This window comes from Syngnathus leptorhynchus, chromosome 4, assembly GCF_054491065.1.
Source record: "Syngnathus leptorhynchus isolate UIUO chromosome 4, UIUO_Slep, whole genome shotgun sequence".
In the NCBI taxonomy this organism is placed as follows: Eukaryota; Metazoa; Chordata; class Actinopteri; order Syngnathiformes; family Syngnathidae; genus Syngnathus; species Syngnathus leptorhynchus.
The window spans coordinates 19,229,738-19,257,545 of NC_141198.1; the positions used below are offsets into that span (position 1 = coordinate 19,229,738).

Sequence of the window (27,808 nt, forward strand, 5' to 3'; positions counted from 1 at the left end):
AAGCACAGAGCAAAGCCTCAAAGACAAATAAAAGAGACAGACCAAGAGGGACAGCGGTGTCTTTATTGGCTTCATTCTTTCAACGTGACATTCACGCACAGACACACAGAGAGGCGAGCAAGAAGCCGTCTTCATCCGGCCATGATGTGTTTGACAAAGTCCGTGTAGTTGACGTGGCCGTTTGCGTCTTCCTGTCCGGCCATGAGCCGGTCCACCTCGTCCTCCGTCATCTTCTCGCCCAGGGTGGACAGGACGTGGCGCAGCTCGGCCCCCATGACGGTGCCGTTGCCCTCTTTGTCGAACACCCGCAGCCCTTCCACGAAGTCCTCAAAGTGTCCCTGGTCCTTGGCGCCGGCCACGTGCTGCAGCATGGGCAGGAAGGCGTCAAAGTCCAGCAGCTTGGTGCGCATCTCCTCGGCTTTGGGCCGACCCAGCAGCTTCAGGACGTCGTCGTTGGTCGGGTTGTGTCCCAGCGCTCGCATCATGTCACCGCATTGAGCGTAGGTGATCTTCATCTCGCCCGCCGGCGTCTCATCGAACAGCGCAAAGGCGTCGCGGAACTCCTCCAGCTGCTCGGCGCTGAACTCCAGCACCACGCTTTTCGGGTCCGCCTGGCACGCGCCGCCACCTTCGGTTTCCGGAGCTTTGATCGGTGCCGCCGCGACGGCGCTCTCATCCTTCTTGGCCTCTGCTGCCTTCTTGGCTTCTGCGGGCTTCTTGGCTTCCACTTTCTTGGGGGCCATGTTTGCGAGCAGCCGGCGGGCGGGTGGGTGGGCGAGTGGCGCTCCGGGGACGGGCCGTCTTCTTATAAGCGCTGCCGGCCGGGCCGACCGCCGTGACCAAAGATGGACAACAACTGAAATGGAAACAATCCGCCAAGATAAGGCGTGACCTTGGTGACCTCCGGGCTGATAATCATGACAGAGCACACTCGCACACATCAATCTTTAAATGAACCTCTGTGGGTGTGTGTGTGTGTGTGGGGGGGGGGGGGGGGTTGTGAGCCTACCAGTCATTGCCGGAATGTGACCTTGTCGTGGGGTTTGGAGTGGGCTGGGTATTGTCTTAAGTGCCACTTTTTTTTATATTTTGTAACATGAGCCAATGTGTCCGTGCTTACGCTTGTTGAGATGGTGGTTGAGAGGCAGGCAGGCAGGCAGGCAGGCGGGCGGGCAGCCGGGCAGGCGGGCAGGCGGGCAGGCAGCTAGGCAGCTAGGCATCCAGGGCACATCCTGGACTGCATGGTCACTATCTGGCAAAAAGCTTTGACCTACAATAGCACGAGACCTAAGCCACCAAGTCACATCCTGCTACCTTCAGGGCGCGGCTACATTACCATTTAGTTTGGAAGGAAAATATACAGAGTCTTTGAAGAGGAATTTCCCTGTGAGGACCATTCAATCTCATCTCATCTTAATTAGGATGACTTTTTTGCAAACATGTTGAGTCTTATCATCAACGGACATTTTGACAAACATAGGCTATACTTTCACAAGAAGCCATTTTCTCACAAAGATAAATAACCACACTTGAAAAAGGCCTGGCCCCTGTATGTAAATCAATTTAGCTGATGTGGAGAAAAGCAAGTTCAGATTGTGTCTGCACTATTCACATGATAAAACAACTGTAATACTGTACAAATGACTACTTTCATGGTCCACTCTTTCAATTTTCATTTTGTCCAACGTTCGCCTGTGCCTCCGCCTCGCCAGCTGAAGCGCAGCCTTGCCTCAACAAATATGGCGTCTACGTTGACGTAGCTTTGCGACGCGGGTGGATGACGCAAGAGACTTCTGCAAACCGGAAGCAGTCGACTCCGAGACTCGGAAGGAAACACAAAGTTACCGTCCGACCGCTGGGCGGAAGCGTTGTCCACCGCTACACATGCGCTCGCTTACGACAAACGTGGAAGGAATTGTTTTCTTTTTTTCTCTCCAGCATCGTCACGCATCGAACTTGAGCTTTTTCAACGTGACAGCAAACAATTTGACGTCGGAGTGTGCTCGTCGACTGTAGGTAGTTAAGTGCATTTCCTGCAGACTTCATTTTCACACGTTAGTCACAATGTTGAGGGAGACTCGTCTCACCGCAACAATCAATCAATCAATCAGTCAGTCAACAGGTCGTGGAGGTTCATTTTGATCTTTTGGTCGTTAAACGCGGCTTTGGTGGTGATTTTCTTTAGCTTTTTTTAGGGTGGAGTTTGTGTGCAGTTTTCTATTGTGTGTCAACAAGTGTGAGCCCGGACCAGATGACTTGAGTGAATTTCTTCTTCTACAGAGGAAGAAGAAGAAGACGACGACAACAGAATTGATCTCCTTGTTTGGCTGATCAATGGAGGCAGCCTTGGGCTCATGTGGCTCACTGCCGTCGTTTCCCGTCGACCGCCGCTCGCCGGTGCCCAGTCTTGTCGATGTCCCTACGCCCGAGATGAGGAGGAAGAAGAAAAAAAGTACACAAGAGGACCACGGCCTTCTTCCGGCTCACAAACGCACAAAGAAGAGGAAAGAGACGGGAGAAGGAAGAGACAAAGAGGATGGGGTTCCTGCCGTCGGAAAGCCGAGGAAGAAAAAGCGAGACAAACGAGACCCGGTCGGTGCGGCGCTGGAGAAGGCCGAAGAAGAACTAGAGGACCAAAAAGATGATGACGGGGTCCTTCCCGCCGAGGTGCTCGCCCGCAGAGCCAATAAACGAAGAAAGGAGAAAATCCGGGAAGCGGACAAAGTCGACGATCGTGTTCCTCCTGCCGACGTGCGCAAAAAGAAGAGCAAGAGAGCAGAAGAAAGCCTCCTTGTCGCTGACAGCGAGACAGAGGAGAGCGTCGGCGTGGCCGCCGACGGGCACCAGCTTGACCGAGATGACTGGTGAGTGGAGCAGACGCGCTAAAACAAAGGCCGGATGGACTCCTAACGTAACCTGGCAAATATCGTACATTTGATGTGATCTATCATAACACGCCGGCCGCGTGCGTGTCTCGCAGCTTGGACCCCCGTTTGGTGGCTGAGTTGGAAGAGTTTGTTCCCAACCTGAGGAAGAGAGCCGAGTCCGAGATCAAGACCCTTCTGCGTCACGACCTAGAGCGCTTCCGAGTCTTCAAAGAGCAAGGTCGTTCGCCGTGCGGAAAGAACCCACGGGGAGCTTTCTAGAAGATTCCCGGGTTCCTCACCAGTGTTGCACCTCAAGCCCGTCCTCTCCGTGCAGGCCTCCGCGTGCGTTGGGGCCGCTTCACGCACGAGGAGAATGTGCGGATCCGAGAAAACGTGGCGCGCTTCCTGGCGGTGACGGGCATCGCCTCCGCCGACCAGCTTCTCTTCCCGTATCGCTACGAGGAGCTGCAGGCCGACATCAGGAGGCTGAAAAAGCAATACGGCTTCTTGGAGGCCATCGGTGAGATGAATGGGAGGCGCCTGAACCCCTGAGCTCTAACCCACCGCCCGCTGTCGTGGTGTCTTGCAGCCGATGGGATCCCAAGACCGTGCAAGCAGGTGGTGACCCGGGCCGTCAAGCTGGACCGCATGAACCACATGGGACAGTGAGAGCCGCCGCCGCCGCCGTCAACATACAAAACGCAGCTGAGGCACGCTAACCTTGCCGTGGCCTTCGAGGTTCACCACGGAGGAGCTGGATTGTCTGGTCAAGTTGCACACGCTCCACGGCAACGACTGGAGCACCATCGCCAGGAAGATGGGACGGAGCAAATTCGCCTTGCAGAAGCGCTTCGTCAGCATCGGTGGGTTGGTTTATCGGCCGGGGCGAGGACGCGGCCCTCGCTCGCTCGGTCGCGGCCCTCGCTCGCTCGGTCGCGGCCCTCGCTCGCTCGGTCGCGGCCCTCGCTCGCGGCCCTCGCTCGGTCGCCCGGCAAACGCTTTGTCTCGCTCAGCGACGGGTCGAGGCCTGTGGACGGCGGAGGAGGAAAACAGGCTGGAGGAGGTGGTCAGGGCTCACCTGGAGGCGCTGGTTGAAGGAGCCGCCGCTGCCGGAGACGCCCGTCTGACGCTGCGTCAGCTTTGCGCGCGTTTGCCCTGGACGGAGATCAGCCAGCACGTGCGCACCCGATGCTGGACCCAGTGTCGCGTCAAGTGGTCAGTGCGCATGCACAGCGGCTGACAGACTGCATGTATCTGTGCGGCTTGGAGGCTTTTGGAGAAAGAACAGTCCGTTTCGTTTTGCCTTTCAGGTTCTGTATCCTGCAGGGCCGGCTGGCGCAGAAAAAACCCAGGAAACCCCCGGAGGGACTGAGGACCAGGCTCTGCCTGATCAACACGTACGTACGGTCGGACGATTGACGGACGGACGGTAAGGCTGACCGCTCCTGACCCGTTTGTGTCCCTGGACCGCAGGCTGTACGCTTTGAACATCGAGGATGCTTGCGACATCGATTGGGATACAGTTTCCAGCATACTAGGGTGAGTTGCGAGTCGCGGCGACAGCTTCCGACGCCTCGGCGCAGTGCCAGATTCTGACGCCTCGGCGGGCGCCGCGCTTTCAGCGCCGTGACTCCGCTCTGCGTTCAGAAGCTTTTCCGAAGCCTCAAAGTCCGCAACGTTCCCGACTGGCCTCGGCTCTCCTACGGAGGTGGGTGCGGTCGGCGGCGGGCTCTTCCTGCCACTTTGCGCCGTCTTTTGGTGACCCTCTGGCCGCCCCGCAGAGATCATCGACTACCTGCAGGAGCACGTGACGCCGCGTCTGGAGGAGCAGCTGCGGCGCTACGACAAACAGCGGCAAGAGGACGTGGCGGAGCGCCCGGCGCCCCCCGATGACTCGTACTCTCTGTCGGACATCTTCGTGGACAAAGAAGACGGCCATTTGCTGGAAGTGGATAACACTGGGCCGAGCAGAGGCCGATCCAAGTGCCGGAGCGAGTGGCCCGAAGCGCAGAGCACGCTTGAGCCCACGGCGATGCCGCGCTCCTGATCGTCGCGAGCGGGTCGCTGACCCGCTTGCATCTGCTGCCATTGCAAAATGGCGACATCGGAATTGGCTCAGACAATGTGTTCCCGTGTCACCTCTCCTGGCTTTCGCAAGTCACGCTCGCGCTGTGTTTTATTGGCGGTCGGCCATTGTTGCCGCCGCCGTGCTCTCTGAATACAGCCATTTTTCAAAGCAAGCCCGTTTCTCAGCTATTCAGCCCGCCGAGACTGGTCGGCCGCCGCGCGTGGAATGAACACACGGTTGTCGGATGACAAAAACGACATTGCACGCTCCCAAAACGCCTGAGGAGGAGACCAACAAGCGGTCCTTTTCCTTGCTTTGCTTTTATTTTTGCAGAGTTGGCCACGCCACAGACAAAACCCCCACCGTGGCACCGTCGCTCGGGCTACTTGGCGGCAATGGCGCCGCTGGCCCGCACGACGTTGGGGACAAACAGGAGGCCTGACGCCCTCTCGATGGTTTCTACGGGAACCAGAAAGCGCTCCAGAGGGATCTTCTGGTCCACGGCCTCGTTGGGAAGGATGTATGAACGCAGTTCCACGCCCTCCTGAGCGCCGCCGCGCTCCAAGATCAAAACCTGGGACAGCGATACGCGTGTGACATGAGAATTGAAGACTACGCAAAGGAGACACGTCAATGCGGCCGCCGTGTTGAATGTGTCGTAACAGCCTGGACAAAATGCCCTGCCTCGTCATTAAGACGTGAGCATTGGCAGCCATCTTTGCGGAATGCCGAAAATTAGATATGACGCCATGAGCACTTGAAACGCCCTCAGAGTCCTCCGCAACGAAAACATTGCCGACAGACGGAGCGGCGCCGTGGTGTCCAATTGTGTTCGGTTGCAAACGCAGTACCGAGCCCGCAAAAAAAAAAAAAGTGTCTCGTTATCGCAGCTTACTGAGTGTTGAGCGTCATAATCTAGGTTTGGTGTCCACTGTACCCTGGTGGTCGAGGGACACACACCGGAAGGAACAGCAGAGCAATTCTTTGGGTCGGTCCTACAGCCTGGCCTCTTCAGACAATTCCCACATTCAACAGCAGACGTTCCTTTTGGATCGGACGCCGGCTCACCTTAAAGAAGTGCGTCGGCACGGCGACGTGGTTCCGACCCACAACTTGGTAGCGCACGTAGAGTTTGCCGTCAGCTTCCTGCCTGAACAACGGGTGAGTTTGCTTGTCGACCGCAGTCGTTACTTGGCGAGCCGCTGTGACGAGAGGTCGCGCTCACCTGGGCAGATAAAGCGGCCCGGTGCACACGTAGACGTTGGCGTAACGTTTGGTCAGCGAGCGACACAGCTTCTCCAGGTTGTTCCACGCGTTCTGGTTCAAGTGGGGGTTCTGCACACGCACGAACGTGTGTGAGTGAGTGAGTGAGTGTGCAGGAGAAATGCGCAAGTGAGGCAAGCGCGCGCGGGCACCTGGGGGGCCACGTTGCTCAGGTAGAAGGTGTCGTCCATGGCCTTTTGGCTCCACTTGTGATTAGCCGCCGCTGCCATGTGACCTCTGTCTAGGCCGCTCCCCTTGTAGTCAGTGTTGGTGGCGCGGTGGAAGACATGGACACTGCGCAGGGGGGGGGCGGGGGCACGCTGACGCTTATGCACAAATGTCCGAGCGCGGCACGCACGAGCGCGGCACGCACGAGCGCCGGGCCCACCCACCTACCTGTCGTCCTCCTTGAAGTCGCAGCACGCCCTGTCAGCCGCCCCGCCGATCGTGTCGCCGCTGAGCCTCTCAATGACCCACGCGGGCGTCCGGGTGCGCGGGTCGTACGAGCTCACGTAAGATTCTCTCGTGCGGATGTTGGATAGCGAGGGGAAGCCGTATTTCATGACGGCGCCCCCCGAAGACCTGCTCAACTGCAACAATTAAGACACTTGATCTTCCATTTGAGTTCAAATTCGCCAATTGTATTGGAGCTAGTAGCGTAAGTGGGCGGGCGTTTTGATGGCGAACCGCTGCCTCCACGAGTGGAAACACAATCGACACCAAAAAGTGTCTCCAAATAGTGACGAGGAGTTGTTCAATCGGCCACACCGAGTAGCCTTGTGTTTTGTATTGTAGTTCAATATCTTGGTGCTGAAGAGGTCATCACGCGCGCTCCTTCGGTCTCTAACAGCGCCAGGTAAAGTGGTTTCGTTTGAGGGGGAAACACTGACAAATTGCTCCGTATTTCAAAACTGGGAGGTCTTAGCATGTGCTTGAAATATCAAACGGGAGAACAACTCTCTCCAGGTAAAGTGGTTTCGTTTGAGGGGGAAACACTGACAAATTGCTCCGTATTTCAAAACTGGGAGGTCTTAGCATGTGCTTGAAATATCAAACGGGAGAACAACTCTCTCCACGCACCGTCAATTCGGAGGCGGCGTGAACACTCGGTACCGGACCCAGCGGAAAGACCGGCTGCAGATCCTCCTCGCCGCCCGAAAGCCTCCACAGTCGGCTCGCCGAGACGCCGACGGCCGCTCCGAACGACAAGGTCGCCAAGGTCCGCCATTTGCGCATCGCGCCGGTCGCCCTCTGATGACGTCGCACGCGCTGGTGATCTCGAACAAGGTGCTTTGCTTTGGGCTGGAGCGATGAATGTTTGCCAACTTTTCCTTCAATCAACTTGTGGCAACAAGGCTAAATATGTCATTTTATTGGCATACTCTTGGGTTTGGTCAACAAATGTAATAGTGTAAAGCGAAATATGCAGGGTTTCCCTACCAGGGCTGCGTGTAATCTTTTGCAAACATCCCTTTTCGGTGTTGATGATATCAGTCCTTTCAATCAAATGTTCCCGACACAGAGGCTTGGTTGACGTCGCGTGCGTCGCCGGATGATGACGTCACCGAGCCTTTCCTCGATCCGATGGCTCTTCACAAGGCCGCAACGGCGATCAGGCTGAAGATAAACGGGAGGCGGACTTGCGAGGTCATCAGCGGCGAGGCGGCGCTTGCGTCGTCGTCAAGGCAACCGCTCTTCTTCACACACGCGCGCCGCTCGCAGTACACGCCTGCGTGCACACGCCCGCGACATTGTCATCTGACATGCTGGGGGAACTCAAGCTGCAAAAGCGTTCCAACACGCACGTTTGACGAAAAGAAACAAAAGTGTGGAAATGATTTCTTACAGCGGGTCACCCCAATCTTATTCACATCATTAAAAGTGAAATAAAAAGGTGCTCCCTCAAAGTACCGAGAGAATGTCCAGCTTGTGAAGAAGGAACACAATCTTGGAAAATTGATGCTTTCAAAGACCATCATTGGCATTGTTTTGAACCTTTCCGTGTGTGTACGTGTGTGTGTGTGGGGGGGGTGCAATATCTTATCCTAGCGCCCTCTGTTGGAATAAATAATCGCAAATACCGAAATTCTATGACACTACATTAACACCTGATTCGAACGATCAGGGTCCTTCTCAAGCTTGGACGGAGCTTGCCGATGAGCTGATCATTTGGATCGGGTGTGTTGCAGCAGGGAGAGAGAAGGCAGGGCAGGACGGCCGCTCCCGAGGACCCAACTTGGCAGGGCCTCACCGTTTGAGCGAGAGAAAAAAAAAGAGTGCGTGCCACGACGGCGTGCCTCACCTGCAAAGCTGTCGGCACATTGGCAGCGCAGGGAGTCCACGCACGTGCCGCCGTTGAGACAGGGGCGAGCCTCGTGGCACACGTTGGCTGGACCGAGCGAGGCGAAGCTCGTTAGTTACTCGTCCGCTGAGCGTCCGGCCCCTCCCCTGGCGCCGCGTACCTGTGCAGCCGTCCCCGCCGCTTCTCCGCGTGTATCCGGGCAGACATCGGTCGCAGCGCCTCCCGGCGGCACCCTCCTTGCACCGGCACTCTCCCGAGGCGCCGCAGTGGCGAGAGCGGCTGCCGGCGTCGTCGCACTCGCACGCTGACATGCGCACGAGAACAGGATCAGAATCAGGATCTGGTCCGAGTCCTGTCGGCTTTGTTTCGTGTGCCCGTGTGTGTGCCTGCGCTGACTGACCCACGCAAACGTCCTGGTGACGGAGCGGCAGGGTGTCGTTCCTGTAGTAACCGAGACGGCAGTGTTGGCAGCGATGTCCTCTGGTGTTGTGTTTGCAGCTGACGCACGTCACTACATTCAGGAAGTCCATGAAGCTGCAGCGGTTGGAGTGGCCGTTGCATTCGCACTCTGACACAGAGAGAGCAGAAAAGCAACGGTAACATAGGCTAACGCGGCTAATGACCCTTGACGGATCACAGGGTGGCGGCGGTCGTCTCGCCGTGATCCTGACCGGTGAGCTTTTGAAATGGGGGAGGGGTCAGAGTCACCCACTGGGGCGGGGCCAACTAGGGGCAGCTAGGGAGGAGCTAGAGGTCAACTCTGAGGCGAGGCGAGGTGAGGCGAGGCGTCTTACCCTGGAAAGTGACATGCCAACTAGGGGCAGCTAGGGAGGCTAGCGAGGCGAGGCGAGGCGAGGCGAGGCGTCTTACCCTGGAAAGTGACATAGGCGATTTTGGAAAGCTGGCTGCTCGTCCCACTGCCGGGAATCAAAATCTTCTGAGTTGCTTGGCGGGCAAAAGCAAGAAAGGAAACAAGAACAAATGTGCAGCTGTGGCAAGGTGTCAGGAATGCTCTTGGTGCTAAATGTGGCATCATGCTCCTTTGTTACCTTTTCTCTCATAGCCTTTTTCCTCTTTTTGCTTTTCTTTCAATGCCGTCCGTGCATTCTCTTCTTCCATCAGTTTCTCCTCAGCTTGCTTCAGCCCTTCTTCTTTGGACTCTGCAGCTGTCAATCAAAGACATTGTTTTTCCGCTTCAATTGGATTCCAACGGATGGCTGGCTGGCTCGCTGGCTGGCTCGCTGGCTGGCTCGCTCTTCACCTTTTGGATTGCTTTGGCCCTCTTTCCTCCTGGCGACAGGCTCTCGATCCTCTTTCTCCATCGGGGCAGAAGCATCCCGTCTCGGTTCGTCGACTCGATCGGGAGAACCGGGTTGGGACGTCCGCTCGGGAATTTTGGGGTTGGAATCCAAAGACTCCAGTTCAGCTTCCCGAAGAGTCGTTCGGCCTGTTTTAGAATCCAAACGACGCTCGACCAATTCCGGATTAGAACTTTCTGCCTCAGGAGGTGTTATAGGACCAATCGAATCCTGATCAATAAAATTCATTGCAGTATCTCGTTTGGGATCTTCTGTTCTAGGACCAGTGGACTCCTGATCCGTTGAATCCGATCCAGAAGCACGATCTTCTGGTCCAGGTCCAGTGGAATCCTGCTCAGTTAAATCTAATCCGGATTCAGGATTTAGAGCTTCGGGGCCAGTTGAGTCTTGAGCTAGTGAAACCGATCCAAAACCTGGACTCCAATCTTCTGTTCCAGGAGGACTGAAATCCTGAGCGCTTAAATCCAATCCAGAATTGAGACTTAATGGACGTGAATCTTCTGTTCCAGAAGGAGTTCTAGCTCCAGTGGAATCCCAGTTCACTGAATCCAATCCAAAATCCCAATTGGAACTCGGATCAACAGAATCCAGACCCGAGACTTCTGTTCCTCGCCCGGTGGGATCCTGATCCGGAGAAGGGAAGGTGAAGTCCACCGGGGCCAAGTCCCCGGCAGGCTCTGACCAATCTGATGCCCTTGACTCTTTGTCCTGTGCGATCTCGCCGACTTGTGTGGGAGGAGCAGCAGCAGCAGCAGAAAAAGGAGGAAGTAATTTAGGAGTGCCGCCGTCAGGAGGAAGTCCGTCGGAAGAAGTTGTATTAGGAGGTGACTTTGGGCCGAGTCTCTCGGCCTGCGTTGTTCCGTCAGTCGGCGGTCCGTCCGCAGGAGCTTCTCGGGCAAAAGTCGAGTCCGGAGGTAAGCCGTCAGACCGTGCGATTTGATCGCGACCGTCTGGCTGAAGCGGAGGTCCGTCCTCACCGGGAGATTGCTCGCTCTCAGGTGGAGATACGTCAGCGAGTGAGTCGGTTCTCTCGGCCGACTCTGTTCCTAGGGGGACGTCGGGAGAGGCCACATCGGGGCTCGGTCTCTCGGGGAGGATTTTCGCCAGAGGACCTGCATCGGTGGCCGGCCGATCGCGATCGGCCGTTCTGCCAGGAGCGAGGCCATCGGGAGGGAGTGCTACTTTCTCAAGAGAAACATCAGGGAGAAGATCGTCAAACGCCGGGCTGGGGAGCGGCTCATCGGGGGGAGATCCTACGGCGAGAGGTCGGTCAGACGTTCCCGTCGTCAAATCGGCATTTTCGGCAAGGAAAGACGTCGGAGGAGGCGGAGCATCTCCAGAGGGGGCCGTGCCGTCAAGAGCTATCACGTCCGATGACCGGGAACTCGAGCTCCGAGGGGAGGAGCTGCCGCCGGATGTCAGCCAGAGGTCAAAGTCTGTGCGGTCAGGGGGCGGAGTCACAGACACCTGAGCGTCAGCGCCGACGTCTGAGAGCTCCCTGGCGCCGCCGGGCGCCGTCGGCCCGCCGAGGTCCAAACGCTGACCGAGGGAGGTGGCGACAGCGGGAACCGACGGGGGGACGCCGGCGCCTTCCGCTGATCCCGAGTCAGCGCTTTGCCGCTTTGGAACAGCTGAAGACCTCACGCCTTTGTCCTTCGGTGCAATCGTCACAGCGTCGGGTCCCGAAGCGTCTGTCTTCACAGTGTAAGTCGTGGAGCTGTCGGAGCCAGAAACACCAACGGCGCCCGCCGTCCCAGAACCACCCCGGGAAGGAGACGAGCTATCGGATGTTTCCGTCCGAGTCGTCGTCGCGGCAAAAGCGGGAGTTGTGTCAGTCCGAGTGTCCGTAAAAGTCGTGAGGCTATTAGAAGCGTCCGTTGAAAAAGTCCTACCGCCCGAGGAAGCCTTCGTCGCAGGTGTGGAAATAGCGCGAGCGCCGCTCTTGCTGTCGGGAGAAGAACCCAAAGTGGCAAAAGGAGAAACGGAAGAAGGCTCGACGGTGGAAGTGGAGTCAGTGATTCCACGCGTTGAAGCAGAACTTCTGTCAGAGTCATCGGCCGCTGTCAGAGAAGAACATTGACGGCGGTGTTTGTGCTTAGCAAACTGTGCCAGAGATGGGAAGAATTTTCCAAATTGGGCCACCCACGAGAATGACAAATGTAAAGCGAGCTCGACACTCACCGCTCATTTCTGCTGCTACACCTAAAAGGCAAACGGGTTGGATTAAAAACAAGTTACAGGCCTATCGATGGAAATAGAGCAAGGAGAAAAATCACAACGCACGCACGACCCATCAAAAACACGTACACGCATTGGCAGTCCCGCCGGGAAGCGGCAGAAAGCTGCCCGCCATCCATTTGCGGGACCGGAAGCCGGCGCCGCAGCGTTGGCAGTCCTGCCCGCCGGTGTTGTGCTGACAGTCGCACATCAAGGTGGCGTCCCGCAACGCGCATCCTGACGCGTGCAGGTTACATTGACACCTGAAAGGTGGCAAGCGCACGTCCGTGAGCCCCTCCCTATCCGTACGTTTGGACAAAGCCGCCCGCCCGCGCACGCTCGGCGCACCTGGCGGGGACGTCGATGTTGGATATGGCGTAGAAGTACTTGAGCAGGTTGTCTCTCTGGACGTAGGTCCCGCCCAGGGCCGGTCGCAGGAGTCGGAGGCGAAGGTCGGTGAAGGTAAAGAAGTCCCGGAGAGCTTTGCTGCTCTGCAGCCGCGTGTACAAGGCGTCCGTGTTCAGGAGCTTCGAGCCCGCCAACACTCGCAAGCGGGCTCCCACCTCAAACACCACCGTCTTCTCCTCCTGGCCAGGTGGGGGTTAGGGTTAGTGCTAGTGTGCTAGCGTGCCTGCGTGCTAGCTAGCTAGCTAGCTAGCGTGCCTGCGTGCTGGCTAGCTAGCACGCTAGCTTGCTAGCTAGCCGTCATCTCCTCCCATCAGCGTTAGAATGGACGGACGGACGGACAGTCACCTTGGCGCCCAGCCACCCGGAGTACCCCTCGGTGCAGATGACCCTGGTCACGTTGCTGGGAGCCAAGTCGGACACTCGCTTGGGCGGCATGCCGAACGTCTCCATGCAGTCGTCGGCGTAGAACTGGTAGGGCCGCCACGTCAGCCCTGTTGCGGGAGGGAAGCGCCACGAGCGCGTGACTCGGGCGCAACTCGGGCGACACTCGGGCGCAACCCGGGCGCGACCTTCCCACGCGGGACTTCTCACCTTTGTCCGTGGACTTGTCCAGCACCATGCCGGTGGGGCGCCCGTATTCAAAGCTGACCACCAGGTCGTCCACCGCCTCCAGACTTTTGTTCCAGGACAGCGTGACGTTGGCCAACAGCGGCTCGGGATACTTGGACCACGGGACCGTCTGCCAGTAGGTGATGAGCCCGCCCCTTTCCCGGTCTCCCATCAGCTGAGGCGGGTGGGACAGGTCCGGACTGGAGGCGTCGCACTCGTCGCTGCAGAGGTACGGGTTTTCCTGAAGATTGACGCAAAGGTCCGCATGATAGTCTGGGTCGGACTGAGACAATTTACGAGCCGTCGGGATGGAAACGGCCCCCAAAAATGGCAACTGACCAGAGTGCAGAATCGCTCGGGAGGATCGCCGCAGGTGACTCCCGGTGGCTCCACTCGGATCTGCATGGCTTCTCTCATGTTGGCGGCTGGCGGCTGGCAGGCGGAGTCCTCCCATCCGGAGCCCGCCCCCCGGCGACAGGAGTCAAATTGGCATCGAGCCGACGTGGCCAAGAGGAGCAGGAGCGGCAGGCGCTTGAGGCCGTCCATGGGGAGGTCCTCGGGGAGTCGCCTCGAGGTCACGGGCTGCTCGGAGCTGTGGGGCGTCGCCGGCTGGCTGGCATGCCGCAGGTGGGCCGCTTACCGTGGCAGCCTGTCACGTATAAAAAGACGTGCTGACACCATCTACCCCGATACTGCGTATATGGTGCACTTTTTGGGCCAGTTCAAATTGTTCAGTGCAAGTCCCAAAGAAGTGGACTTGCAGTTACGTACGCGTACAAATTGTTCAGTGCAAGAATTGGACTTGCAGTCCGTCGCATGGCTGTTTGCACGGTGTCAGCTCGCACATTTGCACTCGCCGAGTAGAACAATTGAACCAGTGCTCAAATGGACGTCGTTGTTGACGGTAAGGGGGAATGGCCACCAGGTGACGCTGCACTCATCCACTCACAACAGCTCACGTACCTTTTTGTCTTGTTTCCTCTTGTGTGTGAATGAGCTGATGGATCGCAAAAGCTGGGCTACTTTCTTATTTCCTTTTCTGCTTTCTCGATCTTTCTCTTCTTGCCGTCTTGCAGCTGTCGTTTTCTTTCACACTTCTTCCTCCTCTTCCTCCTTCTCGTCTTCTCCTAATCTCCTTCTGTCTCATCCTCTTTAGACTTCTTCTGATGCTTCACTCCCTCCAGCCCCGCCTACTTTTACTTCATCGTTATAATCAATATCGTCACCATCGTCATCATCATCATCATCAGCAGCAGCAGACCTGTCACTTTATTAGGAACATTTTACTTCATTCATCTGTGGCTCTTTCCTTTTTCTTTTTTTTTTTTTTCTTCAAATGGACTTCTCACTCACTCACACGCACACTTTCACACACGCGCGCAAAAGCTCTTTACATTAAGCTCCCTTCTTAGCCCTCGGCTGAAGTTTTCCAGCCACTTTTTTGAACCACAGCTATCGCATATCCGAGCATTTATTTATATTGAGAAGGCAATTATTAGAGACTTTTTCATCCGTTTTGTCCACGCATGGTTTAGTTAACTATCGTGTGAGCCGCCGCTCATCCGATACAAACGTTCTATCGTCCCGATCGATGGAGAAGTCCAGAAACGTTGGAAAGTACTGTCGTTTCCTCATGTTGGACGAAAGCGTGAACGCAGCATCGGGGATTTGCCTGTGCTGACGTCATCCGCGAGCGACAGTGTAGACCGACGACGACGACGACAAGATGGCGGACGCGGTGAGCGTCGGCGTCAACCTGGACGCCTTTTCTCACGCCATTAGCGGCATTCAGGCGCTGCGCTCCAGCGTCAGCCGCGTCTTCGAGTCCCTGAAGGACGGTATGAAGAACCGCGAGACGCTGGAAGGCCGCGAGAAGCAATTTATCGCCGCCTTCCAGGAGAACCTGCAGGCGGTCAACAGGGACCTCAAGTCAGTAACTCGCGCCGCGTTTCACCTCACACGTTGAGCATTTCTTTTCGAGCGGATTGCAGGAGCAACGACGAGATGATCTGGACAGCCGGCCGGTCTCCTTGAGTGCCAAACGGAACTTTGGACTGGATGCTACTTTCATATGAAATTGTCCAAGGATTGCAAAGCAATTGATCACGATGGTTATGATTGAAGCTAGCAATTACAGCGATTCTCCAATTTGCCCGTTGATTTGAGCCAAGCAAGCCCTGTTTCTCAGGACAAACGCTTGTTGGTGGGGGGTACATCTTAGCCTATTCGTTAAGTCAAGCTCAGCCATCATTTCAGAGTTTTTAATGGGCCTTTGGGAGCTCGGCCCGCAAAGCGTCTCAAGTGTCCGAAATCAATAGAACGCCACTAAGACAGAGGAGACGAGCACGGGGCCGGGGTCGTCGGTCCCCGTCTCGCCCGTGGCTCGGTGAGCTCTAGCCCCCTTGTCTCTTTGTTTTTGCCGTCGCCAGCGAGCTGGAGCGCCTGAGCGGCCTGGTGGGCCGCCCATCCGAGTCGCATCCCCTGCACAACAGCGGCCTCCTCAGTCTGGATCCGGTCCAGGACAAGACGCCGCTCTACTCGCAGCTGCTGCAGGCCTACAAGTGGTCCAACAAGGTGAGGCCCTCCCTCGGGCTCGGCTAAAAAAGCTTAAATAATATCAAAGACTGACAACTTTGCTCTTTGACACTCTCTGAAAAAATGGCAAAGTGTCTCCTCTCTGAAAATTTCCATTTCTCGGGCTCGGCCCTCCCTCGGGCTCGGCCGGCTCACCGGCGCTTTGCTTTGCACCTCGGCAGCTGCAGTACCACGCTGGCCTGGCCTCCAGTCTGCTGAACCAACAGTCGCTCAAGCGCTCGGCCAATCAGATGGGAGCCTCGGCCAAGCGACGGCCCAAAGTCCAGCCCAGCACCCTGGTCCTCCCCCCGCAGTGAGTAGATTGGGATCAAACGAGTCCGGCCTCCCCACATTTGACGTCACGGGAAGAAAGCCCGGTCGTTTGCGTGCGCTCCATCTTTTTTCCAGGTACGTGGACGATGTGATTTCTCGGATTGGTCGCCTGTTTCCCGACATGAGCATCGAACTTTTCCGACCGAACGGAACGTCCGCCGTGCTGCTGGTATGAGGCCGCCCGCCCGCCCACCTCTAGCTGTGCCGTGACTTCCTCTTGGTCAGGTGACGCTGGGCAAAGTGCTGAAGGCCATCGTGGTGATGCGCTCGCTCTTCATCGACCGAACGTTGGTGCGGGGCTTCAACGAGAACGTTTACGACCACGGCGGCAAGGTGAGAGCCGGCACGTTACCCCTGTTCCTTAGCCGCGCACGCGCGTGTGTGTGTGTGTGTGCACGCGCGCGTGCGTGCGTCTTTTCACTTTCCCTCCTCTGCAGCTGGACATCTGGACCAAGTCGCAGCATCAGGTCTTTCAGAAGGTGAGTGAGACCCGGGCAGGGCAGGGTCGGGGACAACGGCAGCTGCTGATGGGCGCTGTGCTCACTAGGTAACGGACCACGCCACCACCGCCCTGCTGCACTACCAACTGCCGCAGATGCCCGACGTAGTGGTGCGCTCCTTCATGGTCAGGAAAAAAGCGTCAGGCAGGCAGGTGCCGGGTGTCCACGAGCGCTCTCGTTCATGTGTGCCGATGTGTACGCAGACTTGGCTGAGGAGCTACATCAAGCTCTTCCAGTCTCCGTGTCAGCGATGCGGTCACTTCCTGCAGGACGGCCTACCTCCAACGTGGAGGGACTTCAGGACCTTGGAAGCCTTCCATGACACCTGCCGCATGTGAAAAAAAAAAAAAAAAGCACAGGCACACACAGTTCATTTCAGGCTCGAGTGGCGTTTGCGTTGAACCTCGGCCATCTCCTGGTGGGCTGCAATCTTCATCATCTTCATTTCCCCCTTCTGGAAAATGTTAAATGCTCCCCAAAGGATTTGCACCAGCGCTAATGAGGAACGCATCAGTGTGACTTTCATGACTCATTGATGAAGGTCAATTAGGCGGTGGCGGCGTGCTGTCGTGGATGTCGCACCTGACCCCTGAGACCCACCGCCGCTTTTTCTTTTCCAGCCTCTGGTTCACCGCTCCGGCCGGAATCTCCGACTTTTGGCTCCAGACGCAAGCCGAGCATAAGCTCAAAGTTGACGTCAACGGATGAAAAACGAGAAAAGGAAATAAAGTTGTGTTCCACCGAGTTGTTCTCCCCGAGTCCGCGTGGATTTTCTCCGGCCACTTCGGTTTCCTCCCACATCCCTCAATCATGCTTGGTAGGCCGATTGAAGACTTTAAATTATCCCTAGGTATGAGTGCAAGTGCGGATGATTGTTGGTCTCTGTATGCCCTGCGATCGGCTGGCAACCGCTTCAGGGTGTCCCCCGCCTACTAGGCTCCAGCACGCCCGCGATCCCCGTGCGGACAAAGCAGTTCAGAAAATGGATGGATGGATGGATGGATGGATGGATGGATGGATGGATGGAGATGGATGGAGATGGATGGATGGATGGATGGATGGATGGATGGTTGGATGGATGGATGGATGGATGGATGGATGGATGGATGGATGGATGGATTTTTCTCCAATTGTGAAGAGCCAGCGGCGCTGCAAATTTGGGAGCAATTCAATTCTTGTATTTGTCTCAACCTGTTGAGGGCTGCGCTGTGTTCTGCACTGCGTTGCACGGGTGCGCGCGCATGCGCACAGCCCGCAGATTTTAACTACATTCCCGAGTAGTATTTCCGATTCACTCAATCACGTAAGATCAGCACAAGACAATACAAAGGGGGCACGAGGTTCAGGGTTAATTGAACATTTCGATGAAGTGTTTTGTAAGGAACCTCTTTGTTTCTAATGCCGAGTTTGCGAGGCAAAAAGATGCTGATGGAGTCACCTCTGTACAATGAAGCGAGCTCTGCACAATAAAGCGGCCACTGCGCATGCCCGGGCGCGTGCGCGCGCTGCCTGCCTGGCGCCCTCTCGGAGACAACAAAGGCCGGGCGCGTGACCGCGTCGGTTGCTGCTTGGGTTCTCGCCACTGCGCACGCGCAGGTACGGAAAGACTCACGGCGGTCGGGCGGCTGCTGCGAGAAGGAAGACGAAGAAGAGGAGGTGGTGGAGGAGAAAGAGGAGGAGGAAGAGGAGGCGACATGAGCGTCAACTGGGGCGCGGAGCTGTGGGTACGTACCGCGGAAAGCACCTGCGGCGCGTGCTCGTGCGTACGCGTGAGTCTCGCTGCCGGGCGGCGGCTGGTGTCCGCTGTCAGCACGTTGGAATCGCGAGGTAGGGAGGCCTCGATGGATGGATGGATGGATGGATGGATGGATGGATGGATGGATGGATGGATGGATGGATGGATGGACGGACGGACGGACGGACGGACGGACGGACGGACGGACGGACGGACGGACGGGCTCACTCAACCTGCCCAGTGGTCAAAGTGTGCAGCTATAACTGCATATCAGTCTTAGGTGCAGGTCCTTGTCTCTAGTCCCGGTCTAGTTTGGAAGATGCGCCGGAGGCCCGGTCTGGTGCGTGAGAACTCGAGCTCTCTGTGCAGCGCTGCAAGCGTTTTCTCAGGTCCCAGCGTTGGCCCTGTGGTCCAGCTTTTGTCTTCTTATTGAACCAGGACCAGTTTGACAATCTGGAGAAACACACCAGCTGGGGCATCGACTTCCTAGAGAAGTACACCAAGTTTGTCAAAGAGCGAGCCGACATCGAACTCAACTACGCCAAACAGATGAGGTGAGCCTCGCTGGACGCACGCCGCGTGACGTGCGCGGCGGCCGTGACATGCATGGCAGCTGTGATGTAACGCTGCCCATTTTCAGGAGCCTGTCAAAGAAGTATCTTCCCAAGAGGAGCAGAGAAGATGACGGCAGGTCAGTCCATCGTGGGCTCTTTTCAAATGGGTTCTTCACGTGGTTCCGCGTTTGGACTGCCCGCCCCCCCACCCACAGGTACACGTGGTGCGTCGCCTTCGGCGCCACCCTGGCGCAGCTGGCCGAGCTGGCGGCGCAGAGAGAGGAAGTGGCCGACAGGCTGGGCTCGCACGTCGCCGCCGACCTCGGGAGGTTCACGCAGGAGCTCAAGGCCGAGAGGAAGTCGGTCAGATTGCGCGAGCGAGCGAGCGCCGGCCGGCCAGCCAGCGCTAAGCGGGATGACTCGCAAACTCCTTCCTACTTTTCCCTCCCCAGCATTTCCAAGATGGCCGCCGTGCCCAGCAACATATTGAAAATTCCTGGAAGCAACTGGAGTCTGTGAGTTGAGGGGACTCGGCGGACGGCGTCAGGCCCGGCGGGCCTTTGCGTTTTGAACGACGACTTGTGGCGTTGCAGGCCAAACGGCGTTTTGAGCGCGACAGCAAGGAGGCCGAGCGAGCGCGGCACACGTGCGACAGGATGGATGCGGACGAGGACGTGGACACCGAGAAGGTGGGCCACAAACAACACGGCCTTTGCTCCGTCGCTACTCCGGTCCAGTCGTCTATCGCCCGTCCTTTCGGATCGTTGACGTGACGGGCTGAAGAATAACGAGTAACGGTGTCAACTGTGTCTTGTGTGTGTTTGCCGGTGTCAGCGCTGCTCCCTGAAGGTCAGATTTGGCCCCTTTTCAAATCCCAAGCACAAGAAGGTGTGCGTGCGTGCGTGCGTGCGCCGAAAGTCTGGCTGGCTTTTTCCTTCAGGCCCGTCAGGCGGCGCAACAAAAGCAGCTAACGGCCCGAGAGTCCGAGAAGGAATATTTGAACGCTTTGAGCCAGTTTAACCGGGACCAGCACCAGCACTACCGCACCATGGTTCCCGTCATCTACCAGGTGAGAGCGGCTGACCCCGGGCTGGGCTGGGCTGGGCTGGGCTGTGCTGGCTGGGCTGGGCCGGGCCGGGCTGGGCTTTTCCATCGCTCGAAAGCGTTTGCGTGTGTCAGCGCATCCAGGAAATGGAGGAGCGTCGCATCGAGCGCGTGGGCGCGGCCATGCGCTCATCGGCCGAGGCGGAGAAGAAATCGCTTCCCGTCGTCAGCCGTTGTCTGGACGCCATGATGGAGGCCGCCCAGAGTATCCACGCCCCCACGGTGAGCGTGCCCTTCCTTCCTTCCTTCCTTCCTTCCTTCCTTCCTTCCTTCCTTCCTTCCTTCCTTCCTTCCTTCCTTCCTTCCTTCCTTCCTTCCTTCCTTCCTTCCTTCCTTCCTTCCTTCCTTCCTCCCCTCCCCTCCCCTCCCTCGGCCGGGCCCACGCTGACGAGAGCTGACGGCTCCTCAGGACACGCTGGCGGTGGTGCACGCGTACAAGTCGGGCTTCGAGCCACCGGGCGATGTGGACGTGGAGGAGCATGGCGCAGCCGCCGCCATGAGGCGGAGCGTGTCTGAGTCCAGCTACTTGGACGGCCACGTGGAGGGACGCAGGCGGGGCAGGAAGCTGTGGCCTTTCCTCCGCAGGAACAAGGTAGGCTCGTCTGTGCGCGCCCCACCCATCTGCGCGCTTGCGTGACCCCCAACCTCTCCGCCCGCCCGCCCGCCCGACCTCTCTCTCAGCTGCTGAATCTGCTGCCGTCGCCTCGCCAGCCCCCGCCGCCGCCGCCCGCCTCGCCTTCTCCGGGGGGCGCGGCCGGCAGCCCGCAGTCCCCTCCTCCGGCTGCCAGGGAGCCCATCGCGCGGCGCCTCAACGACCTCATGACCTCCGGCTCCCGAAGCAGGAAGCAGTGCCTGCGCAGCCTCAAGAGAGGAGTAGGCCCCACAAATTTCACGTTGGCGTACGCTCGCAAACACGCACGCAAGATTCATTTTCAGAAGGGGGGGGGGGGACAACAACAACATTTGAACGACATCGTGGTATTTTCCAACAATCATTTACATTTCGTGCACACATGAAAGCTTTTGATGGATTTCCTAACTCCAAATGTCCTTCCTTCAACGCTCCCTTTGGACAGCTGTCACTCAAACTGGTGAGTAGCACAGGCGCAGTGGGCCCGCCCGGCCGTGTTGTGGTCATCGACGTGTGCCGTGGTTTCAGGGCTCCGCCCCCGCGGACTGCAGCCACCTTCCCGTCGAGCAACGACGGAATAAGCTTCAGAACCGAATTCGCCGCATCGGACAAGAGATCCTGCGAGAGCGAGAGCAAAGGTGACGCTCGTTAGCTTGGCGTTAGCTTAGCTTCAGCTAGAATAGCCTCGTTTAGCATATGCCAGAAGACCAAACGAGGGCGCGAGCGAGTAGCACAAGTCCCATTAGCATAGCATTAGCTTTGCACCAGCCGGGATGCAGTCTCTCGCCACTCCTTAGCGTTAGCCCCGCATGAGGTCCAAGCGCGGTCCGTTAGAAGAGGGAGAAGAGCGAGAGAGAGCGCGGGTGACGTCACTTCCTTCTCTGCTGTGTCTGTTTCCAGGGAGGCGCTGGTAAAGATGAAGGCGGTGTACAACCAGAACCCCACCCTGGGAGACGGCGCCGCCCTGGAGCCACGATTAGACGAGGTCAGGCGGAGCCTGCACAGGCTGGAGGAGGAGCTTCGGAACAACCAGGTGGGCGCGCCTAGATTGACTGACCGCTGTCCGTCCGTCTTGTGTGTGTGTGTGTGTGTGTGTTTGTGCTTTTGTGTGTGTGTGTTTGCTTTTGTGTGGTGTGTGCAAGCGTTCACGGTCGATTGGTCCTGGCCACGGCGAGGGGCGGGGCCAGTTGCCGAAGTTGATGCGTGACGTCGTTGAGCTCCGCCTTGACCTTGGCGATCTCCAGCCGCTGCTCATTGATGATCTTGATGAGGTCTCCGCGGCAACGGTCCAGCTTCTGGAGCCTCTTCTGGGTCTCCGTGTCTTTCTGCTCCAGCTGGCGCCGCAGACTCTGGATGGTCTTCTCAAACTGGTCCGACTGCAGCTTGTTGGACTCCAAGAACTTTGCGATCTTTTCCTCGATGGTGTCCACGCAGACGTCCTGGTCGCCCGTGATGTACTTCCTCTTGAGGCTGGTGATGGCTTTGGTGAATGTCTTTGGCCTGTTGATGAGCGAGATGGAGGTCTCCAGGTCCTCGCGGAACCTGCGTATGTAGGTGTCTTTGGTGAGGAGCACGCACTCCAGACTCTTGACGCTGGCCTGGTGGGCCTTGACGCGGCCCTCGTGGAACTTGATCTTCTCGGCTAGGTCGTCGGCCTGCATCTTGGCCAGGGCCAGGTCCTTCTTGGTGACCTTGTGGGCGGCCTGCTCGCCCGTGTACTCGGCCCTCAGGGCCTCCATGTCGCTCTCCATGTGTCGGAGCGATTCCCTCAGGGTGGCGGCCCCTCGCTCCTCGCGCTGGAGCTGTGCGTTGACCATCTCCTTGTGCGTCTGAAGTTCGCTGATGTCGGCCAGCTTGGCCTTGAGCTCTTTGCTCTTCTGCTCCTCGGACTTCTTGAGGGCTTCCTTCTTCTCCATCAGGTCGTCGGTGGTGTTGGTGAGCGCCGTCACCTTGTTGGAGAGCGCGCTCTTCTGCATCTGGATGAGTCTCATCTCCACGCCGTGGTCGTACTGCAGTTTGTCGCGGATGCCCTTTTGGGCCTCCAGCTCCTCCTGCCGCTCGCTCAGTGCCGCCTGGAGCTTGCGCTTGTCCTCGGCCAGCTCCTCCGCCTGTTTGCTCATCTTGTCCGTCTGGGCCTGGAGCACGGCCGCCTGCTTGGCGAAGGCCTCGTCCTTCTCGCGCAGTTTCTCCTTCCATCCGTCGTCCACCTGCCGCAGTTGCTCGCTGTGCCTCTGGGCCTGGGCTTCCAGGTTCTTCTGCCAGGCGACCAGCGCCGCCTCCAGCTCGCTGATCTTCTCCTCCAGCTTAGCCCGCAGCGCCTTCAGGTCTCTGGCCTCGGATTCGATCAGGCACTTCCTCTGCTCCAGCGAGAAGATCTGGGCTTTGTGGACTCTCACCTGGGTCATCAGTTCCTCCTCATCTTTGCCGGCCGCGTCCAGTTTCTCCCGCAGCGCCCGGTTCTGGGACTCCAGAGCCTCCACCTTGACATCGTGGCTCAGTCGATCGCTCTGCCACAGCTTTTTGAACTCGTCCTGCTTCTGGACCAGCCTCCTGATCTTCCAGTTCACCTCCTTCCTGGAGTCCGGGCTTTGGTTGGGGTTGGACATGGCGGGCGGCCGAGATTCGTGTCCGATTTGATTGGATTGGCTCGTCGGCGGGCAAAATGCGCTAAAGAGACGGCTGCTCCGACCCGACTTGGCGCCCGAGGCGGCGGCCGAGGCTCAAGGGGTTGTCGGCGTGGCTCGTCCGATGGCCACCCCACCCGCCCCCAGCGGCGCTCCGACAAAGGGCGGCCATCTTTGATGACACGGTCGGTCTGTGATGACGTCGCTGTGATGAGGTCATTGCGCGGCGGAGCGCAGCGGCTCGTCTATCTGTGATGTCGCTGGCGTGACGATGTCGCCGCTTTTTTGGTTGTCCTCTTCAAGCACCCGGCCGCCCGTGTGTTCCAGGCGTGGCTGGCGGAGGCCGAGCAGGGCGTGAGCGCGCGTCTCTCGCCTGACCCCACACGCACACCGGGAACTGGGAAACGGATTGAGGCCATCGGTCCGGATAGCAGAGAAAGGTGAACGCACGCACGCACGCACGGGCGTACACGCTTCTTCCTCCTCGCTCTTGCTGTCTTGCTGTCTTGCTGTCTTGCTGTCTTGCTGGCTTGCTGGCTTGGCTTTTGAGATGGCGCTCGCTTGTTGCGATTGCAGTCCCGACGGCAGCTACACGGAAGAGCCCGGCGCCGAGATCCACTTTTGCAAGTCCCGGAGCTCCGACTTTGACGACGACTTTGACGACGAGCCGCCGCCGCCCAGCATCGGAACCTGCAAGTCGCTCTACCCGTTCCGAGGTAGCCCAAGCTCGACCTGCGCGCGTTTGTGATCTTGATGATGACGATGATGCCGGCGGCGGCATCTCAGGTCAAAACGAGGGCACACTGTCCATGGGTGAGGGGGAACTTTTGAGCGTGGTGGAGGAGGACAAAGGCGACGGGTGGACGCGCGTGCGCAGGAACGCGGATGAAGAAGGATACGTGCCCACCTCCTACATCAAAGTCTTCATTGAGGCCAAAGGTCAACGCCCAAACGCAGACAATAATGGTGTTTATAGCGTGCACAACTCTTTATTTGCATGTGCGTGCAGGCTTTGTGCAGGCGAGTCGTCTGGTGTGAGGAGACAGCAGATGGCGGCAGCGGCGTCCTCACGCTCACACCTTTGGTAACCGGGCGAAGCTGAATTCTGTCTCAGTTCGACTACACGCAGACGTCCACCCTACAGTCAAGGAAAGTTCCAAAGTTGTGTTCGGGCTTCCCGTATGGCGCCACTCGGGATGGAAAACCTTCAAAACAAATAGCTCCATTTTCAAGTCGTAATGTAGGAAGAGCTGAGTGCGTGAAATTGGACTCCCCTGCAAGCCCACTGTCGTCGTCGTCGTCGTCGTGTCTTATCTTCTACATGTTGGTTTTTTTTACCCCTTCCTGTATGTGCCCCGTTTCAAAGTAAAAGAACTCGACTCAGCCTGTGATTTGACGTGTGCGTTTATTGTGAAGGTTTGTCCTCGCCACTGACAACCGTAAGGTATTACAGAGGATCTCATTTGGAATTTATTTTGTAATATTTCTCAAATTTCTCCCCACATACCACCGACGGATTGTCAAATAGGTCGTCTTTAAATAATACATGTATAAAGCACGCTCTGTAATATTTCTTAAAATTTTTCCCCACATACCACCGACGGATTGTTAAATAGCTCGTCTTTAAATAATACATATAAAGCACGCTCTGTAGGCCAGAAAAACCTCAACCAATCATTGTTGGTGTGAATAATGGCCGCATTGGTAAGTTAACTCGTGGAACAATTGTTTTAGTTCCTCGTTGACATCCACACTCGCTTAGGTCCCTGCGCCAAGTGCTGCGTATGACGTAATATGCGGCTAAAACCCCGCGAACTTTGGACACTGCTTGACTTCTGACTAAGAATGGCTGATGAACGTCGTGACGATGAAGGTTCTCGCAAAAGAAAGGCTGTTAGTGACGTATTTGAGAAATATGGCGCTCGTGCACGTGAGTGCGGAGGCGTGAAGGGTGGGGAGGAGGGACCGGCGCATGCGCATTCACCCAAAACTGACTGGCTCTGGTTTCTGAGCTGTCGGAAAGCTACTGTCTGTACGTATTGCCATTAAGTTCCACATTTGCTAGAGCTGCTAATGCCAAGCTCTCCATTCTAACAATCAACGTTGTGATTGGATCTGTGGTATCCAGCTAAACTGACTGGCTCTGGTTTCTGAACTGTCGGAAAGCTACTGTCTCTACGTATTGCCATTAAGTTCCACAATTGCTACGGCTGCTAATGCTAAGCTCTCCGTTCTAACAACGTTGTGATTGGATCTGTGGTACCCAGCCAGAGGCTGCCTTTGCGTCGTCACGGGACGCCAAGAACTCATTTCCAGCTCGTGTAGGCCCAACACTGCGCGCGTCTACGTGTTTGCGTTGTCCCTGCGCGTGCCCCGTCCATCTGCTTGAATGCGTGCATTCCTCTTCTTTTGGAAGTCGGCGGTTGCCACGGAGACAGTCCCCTCACTGGGAAGAGACGACATGCAAGTCAACTGATGCAGGCGACAGCAACATAGTTGTCGGGATCGAGTGCGCGCGCGCGCGCGCGCGCGCGGGCGGGCGGGCGGGCGGGCGGGCGGGCGCGCGCAGTCCTCAGCGGCCGTGGACGCTGCCACACGACATGCAATGACATCATCATTCGCACATACGCCCACGGCGTGTGCGTGCGGCGTATTGGCAGTGGGCTGGCCGCGGCGGCGGGGCTGCAAGAAGACGAAGGAGGAGAAGAAAGAAGGACAAGACGGGAGAGATGGAGTCCGAAGAGAACGCGGTCAAGTCGTTTCTGCTCATCCTTCTCCTCGCTGCCTCCTGCACGCCGGTACGCCACGTCCGTGCATTGTCGTTTTCACATCAGATGCATGCGCACACGTCCTTCCTTCTCTCTCACACTAACGCACGTCTCAGCCTCACCCACGTTACGAAACTCAACTAGTACGTTCGCTCGCGGTGAATTTTCGCACACGCGCGCGCAGCACAAACGCGACATCTCTCGACGTCTTTATTTTGATGAGCGTGAACCTTCTTTCCCCTTGACGCACGCACACGCAGGTGGGTCCGGCGACCCCACGGGTGGTCCGGGACGCGGGTCAAGAGCGGGACGGCTGGCAGGTGTTCAGCTCAGCCCAGAGCTCGGGAGGCGGCTGCGTGTGCACGGTGTTGACCCCTTTCGATGATGCCGTTTGCTCCCGAGACGCTCGCAGCAAGCAAGTGCGACACCTGCTGGACAAGGTGAGAAACGCACAGGCGAGCGTAGTCCCACCCTCGCTAGCTACCACGGCGTTAATTTTGCAGGTGCACAACATAAGCCGCTCCATCGAGGATTTGGAGCGGCGCAGCCGTCAGGACATGGGCGCGGTGGAGAAGATGGAGGCGGAGCTCAGAGGCTTGGAGAACAAGTTCAAAGAGGTGGAGGTGGGGCATGAGGGCAACAAGGCCAGGCACTACCAGGTAAGCACGCGTTGTCTTTGGCTAGAGGATCTCGTTTCTCAAAACGTGTGGAGGGAGGCTACACAAATTAGCCACCGGGAACTTTCGGCCTTTGACCGGCGCCTTTGGCTGCAGGCCATGAAGGCCAAAATGGAGGAGCTGCGTCCGCTCATCCCGCGGCTGGAGGCGTACAAGGCCGACGCCCTCCTGGTGCGACGCTTCAAGGAGGAGGCGGCCGACGTGACGGCGGCACTCGCCGAGCTGCACGACCGCGCCTCCCCGGCGGACTACCGAGACCTGCACGCTCGCGTGGCCGGCCTGGAGGAGCGTCTGCGCGCCTGTATGCGACGGCTCGGTGAGTGAGCGGCCAGCCGTGCTAGCGTAGCTCACGGCTGAGTGTACGTAGTTGTTCAACGCCTCTGACCGGCTTCCCGCTCGCCTCGCAGCTTGCGGGAAGCTGACGAGAATAGCCCAGCCCGTCACCGTCAAGACCTCCGGGTCCAGGTTCGGCTCCTGGATGACGGACCCCGCGGCGCCCGTCGGAGACGACCGAGTGAGTCGGGGACGTGGCCGTGGACGAGTTTGTTTGGAAATGGCAAAAAATGCATTTTGTCTTGTGGCAGGTGTGGTATATGGACGGCTACCACAACAACCGCTTTGTGCGCGAGTACGCGTCGCTGCTGGCCTTCATGACCACGGACAACTTCACCTCGCACCGCCTGCCTCACCCGTGGTCCGGGACGGGCCAGGTGGTCCTGAACGGCTCGCTGTACTTCAACAAGTTCCAGAGTCACACGCTGATCAAGTTTGACCTGAAGTCGTCGCTTATCAGCCGCTCCCGCCAGTTGGACTTTGCCGGCTACGGCAACACGTACCACTACTCGTGGGGCGGCCACTCGGACATCGACCTGATGGTGGACGAGGGCGGGCTGTGGGCCGTCTACGCCACCGACCGCGACGCCGGCAACATGGCGCTGAGCCGGCTGGACCCCGACAGCCTGCGGGTGCTGCGCAGCTGGACCACCCAGCACCCCAAGCGCGGCGCCGGCGAGGCCTTCATGCTCTGCGGCACGCTCTACGTCACCGACGGCCACTCGGGCGCCACCAGGGTCTACTACGCCTTCGCCACCGACTCCTCCACCTACGAGTACGTGGACGTGCCCCTGGCCAACGTCTATGGCCACATCTCCATGCTGGACTACAACCCGCGCGACAGGGCCCTCTACGCCTGGAACAACGGCCGCCAGCTGCTCTACAACGTCACGCTCCACCACATCGTACGCTGACCCAAGGT

General features: G+C 57.8%; 8 protein-coding genes across 15 annotated transcripts; 4 read left to right on the top strand and 4 right to left on the bottom strand.

Annotated features, from left to right (window-relative positions):
* Positions 1-43: 43 nt before the first annotated feature.
* On the bottom strand, positions 44-3,501 carry LOC147058748 (myosin light polypeptide 6-like). 2 transcript variants are annotated; one of them, XM_085909088.1, is made up of 3 exons: positions 1,337-3,501; positions 1,010-1,270; positions 44-856 (listed from the first exon to the last, which is right to left on the bottom strand). In XM_085909088.1, exons 2-3 carry the CDS (start codon positions 1,014-1,016, stop codon positions 132-134), a joined length of 732 nt encoding a protein of 243 aa, XP_085765214.1. In that variant the 5' UTR covers positions 1,017-1,270; positions 1,337-3,501; the 3' UTR covers positions 44-131. The 2 variants fall into 2 exon arrangements, with proteins under 2 accessions (XP_085765214.1, XP_085765212.1); XM_085909086.1 differs by having other exon boundaries at positions 1,010-3,501.
* Positions 1,793-5,107, top strand: LOC147058749 (transcription termination factor 1-like). 3 transcript variants are annotated; one of them, XM_085909082.1, is made up of 11 exons: positions 1,793-2,016; positions 2,281-2,864; positions 2,981-3,105; positions 3,202-3,387; positions 3,457-3,532; positions 3,606-3,730; positions 3,881-4,082; positions 4,178-4,264; positions 4,341-4,406; positions 4,490-4,575; positions 4,649-5,107. In XM_085909082.1, exons 2-11 carry the CDS (start codon positions 2,335-2,337, stop codon positions 4,912-4,914), a joined length of 1,749 nt encoding a protein of 582 aa, XP_085765208.1. In that variant the 5' UTR covers positions 1,793-2,016; positions 2,281-2,334; the 3' UTR covers positions 4,915-5,107. The 3 variants fall into 3 exon arrangements, with proteins under 3 accessions (XP_085765208.1, XP_085765207.1, XP_085765209.1); XM_085909081.1 differs by having other exon boundaries at positions 1,793-2,012; XM_085909083.1 differs by having other exon boundaries at positions 1,794-2,012; positions 4,515-4,575; positions 4,649-4,823.
* Positions 5,108-5,194: 87 nt separating this feature from the next.
* Positions 5,195-7,577, bottom strand: endog (endonuclease G). The gene is made up of 6 exons (XM_085909085.1): positions 7,279-7,577; positions 6,595-6,788; positions 6,351-6,492; positions 6,161-6,270; positions 6,004-6,085; positions 5,195-5,509 (listed from the first exon to the last, which is right to left on the bottom strand). The coding sequence occupies exons 1-6, from the start codon at positions 7,432-7,434 to the stop codon at positions 5,318-5,320; spliced, it is 876 nt and encodes a 291-aa protein (XP_085765211.1). The 5' UTR covers positions 7,435-7,577; the 3' UTR covers positions 5,195-5,317.
* A 190-nt stretch (positions 7,578-7,767) lies between these two features.
* Positions 7,768-13,599, bottom strand: LOC147058751 (uncharacterized). The gene is made up of 14 exons (XM_085909080.1): positions 13,393-13,599; positions 13,036-13,294; positions 12,790-12,935; positions 12,385-12,623; positions 12,127-12,299; positions 12,001-12,021; positions 10,911-11,879; positions 9,762-10,745; positions 9,550-9,666; positions 9,371-9,445; positions 8,901-9,068; positions 8,661-8,804; positions 8,501-8,587; positions 7,768-7,927 (listed from the first exon to the last, which is right to left on the bottom strand). The coding sequence occupies exons 1-14, from the start codon at positions 13,597-13,599 to the stop codon at positions 7,791-7,793; spliced, it is 3,726 nt and encodes a 1,241-aa protein (XP_085765206.1). The 3' UTR covers positions 7,768-7,790.
* A 1,087-nt stretch (positions 13,600-14,686) lies between these two features.
* med27 (mediator complex subunit 27) lies at positions 14,687-17,204 on the top strand. The gene is made up of 8 exons (XM_085909084.1): positions 14,687-14,982; positions 15,483-15,627; positions 15,810-15,940; positions 16,036-16,129; positions 16,186-16,293; positions 16,398-16,439; positions 16,508-16,585; positions 16,664-17,204. The coding sequence occupies exons 1-8, from the start codon at positions 14,780-14,782 to the stop codon at positions 16,796-16,798; spliced, it is 936 nt and encodes a 311-aa protein (XP_085765210.1). The 5' UTR covers positions 14,687-14,779; the 3' UTR covers positions 16,799-17,204.
* Positions 17,205-18,065: 861 nt separating this feature from the next.
* fnbp1a (formin binding protein 1a) lies at positions 18,066-24,492 on the top strand. Of its 4 annotated transcripts, none has more exons than XM_085909456.1 (18): positions 18,066-18,184; positions 18,634-18,749; positions 18,836-18,886; positions 18,965-19,112; positions 19,202-19,264; positions 19,343-19,438; positions 19,584-19,598; positions 19,690-19,818; positions 19,929-20,075; positions 20,263-20,445; positions 20,535-20,726; positions 20,930-20,944; positions 21,013-21,122; positions 21,385-21,517; positions 23,412-23,548; positions 23,685-23,824; positions 23,895-24,047; positions 24,118-24,492. In XM_085909456.1, exons 1-18 carry the CDS (start codon positions 18,155-18,157, stop codon positions 24,144-24,146), a joined length of 1,887 nt encoding a protein of 628 aa, XP_085765582.1. In that variant the 5' UTR covers positions 18,066-18,154; the 3' UTR covers positions 24,147-24,492. The 4 variants fall into 4 exon arrangements, with proteins under 4 accessions (XP_085765582.1, XP_085765584.1, XP_085765585.1 ...); XM_085909458.1 differs by having other exon boundaries at positions 23,436-23,548; XM_085909459.1 differs by having other exon boundaries at positions 20,565-20,726.
* On the bottom strand, positions 20,741-23,206 carry LOC147058754 (uncharacterized). Its single transcript, XM_085909462.1, has one exon. The coding sequence runs from the start codon at positions 23,088-23,090 to the stop codon at positions 21,630-21,632; it is 1,461 nt and encodes a 486-aa protein (XP_085765588.1). The 5' UTR covers positions 23,091-23,206; the 3' UTR covers positions 20,741-21,629.
* A 274-nt stretch (positions 24,493-24,766) lies between the features above and the next one.
* On the top strand, positions 24,767-27,808 carry LOC147058755 (noelin-like). Of its 2 annotated transcripts, none has more exons than XM_085909460.1 (7): positions 24,767-24,812; positions 25,769-25,906; positions 26,137-26,316; positions 26,380-26,535; positions 26,650-26,869; positions 26,961-27,067; positions 27,138-27,808. In XM_085909460.1, the coding sequence occupies exons 1-7, from the start codon at positions 24,801-24,803 to the stop codon at positions 27,798-27,800; spliced, it is 1,476 nt and encodes a 491-aa protein (XP_085765586.1). In that variant the 5' UTR covers positions 24,767-24,800; the 3' UTR covers positions 27,801-27,808. The 2 variants fall into 2 exon arrangements, with proteins under 2 accessions (XP_085765586.1, XP_085765587.1); XM_085909461.1 differs by lacking the exon at positions 24,767-24,812 and adding an exon at positions 25,093-25,140.

What these genes read in the sequence shown, in the direction of transcription:
- LOC147058749 (XM_085909082.1), top strand. Translation starts at nt 2,335, where the DNA reads ATGGAGGCAGCCTTGGGCTCATGTGGCTCACTGCCGTCGTTTCCCGTC. An exon ending in GAAGCGCTTCGTCAGCATCG is followed by an intron (nt 3,731 to 3,880) that starts GTGGGTTGGTTT and finishes TGTCTCGCTCAG; the next exon opens with CGACGGGTCGAGGCCTGTGG. An exon ending in GCCTCGGCTCTCCTACGGAG is followed by an intron (nt 4,576 to 4,648) that starts GTGGGTGCGGTC and finishes GCCGCCCCGCAG; the next exon opens with AGATCATCGACTACCTGCAG.
- endog (XM_085909085.1), bottom strand. Translation starts at nt 7,434, where the DNA reads ATGCGCAAATGGCGGACCTTGGCGACCTTGTCGTTCGGAGCGGCCGTC. An exon ending in GACTTCAAGGAGGACGACAG is followed by an intron (nt 6,493 to 6,594) that starts GTAGGTGGGTGG and finishes CCCCCTGCGCAG; the next exon opens with TGTCCATGTCTTCCACCGCG. An exon ending in TGCCGACGCACTTCTTTAAG is followed by an intron (nt 5,510 to 6,003) that starts GTGAGCCGGCGT and finishes TCGCTGTCCCAG; the next exon opens with GTTTTGATCTTGGAGCGCGG.
- LOC147058751 (XM_085909080.1), bottom strand. Translation starts at nt 13,599, where the DNA reads ATGGACGGCCTCAAGCGCCTGCCGCTCCTGCTCCTCTTGGCCACGTCG. An exon ending in AAAAGGCTATGAGAGAAAAG is followed by an intron (nt 9,446 to 9,549) that starts GTAACAAAGGAG and finishes TTGCCCGCCAAG; the next exon opens with CAACTCAGAAGATTTTGATT. An exon ending in ATGTGCCGACAGCTTTGCAG is followed by an intron (nt 7,928 to 8,500) that starts GTGAGGCACGCC and finishes GTGTGCACGCAG; the next exon opens with GCGTGTACTGCGAGCGGCGC.
- med27 (XM_085909084.1), top strand. Translation starts at nt 14,780, where the DNA reads ATGGCGGACGCGGTGAGCGTCGGCGTCAACCTGGACGCCTTTTCTCAC. An exon ending in CCTACAAGTGGTCCAACAAG is followed by an intron (nt 15,628 to 15,809) that starts GTGAGGCCCTCC and finishes GCACCTCGGCAG; the next exon opens with CTGCAGTACCACGCTGGCCT. An exon ending in GAACGTCCGCCGTGCTGCTG is followed by an intron (nt 16,130 to 16,185) that starts GTATGAGGCCGC and finishes CCTCTTGGTCAG; the next exon opens with GTGACGCTGGGCAAAGTGCT.
- fnbp1a (XM_085909456.1), top strand. Translation starts at nt 18,155, where the DNA reads ATGAGCGTCAACTGGGGCGCGGAGCTGTGG. An exon ending in ACTGGGGCGCGGAGCTGTGG is followed by an intron (nt 18,185 to 18,633) that starts GTACGTACCGCG and finishes TTATTGAACCAG; the next exon opens with GACCAGTTTGACAATCTGGA. An exon ending in AGGAGCTTCGGAACAACCAG is followed by an intron (nt 21,518 to 23,411) that starts GTGGGCGCGCCT and finishes GTCCTCTTCAAG; the next exon opens with CACCCGGCCGCCCGTGTGTT.
- LOC147058754 (XM_085909462.1), bottom strand. Translation starts at nt 23,090, where the DNA reads ATGTCCAACCCCAACCAAAGCCCGGACTCCAGGAAGGAGGTGAACTGG.
- LOC147058755 (XM_085909460.1), top strand. An exon ending in ACAAGGCCAGGCACTACCAG is followed by an intron (nt 26,536 to 26,649) that starts GTAAGCACGCGT and finishes CTTTGGCTGCAG; the next exon opens with GCCATGAAGGCCAAAATGGA. An exon ending in CGCCTGTATGCGACGGCTCG is followed by an intron (nt 26,870 to 26,960) that starts GTGAGTGAGCGG and finishes CTCGCCTCGCAG; the next exon opens with CTTGCGGGAAGCTGACGAGA.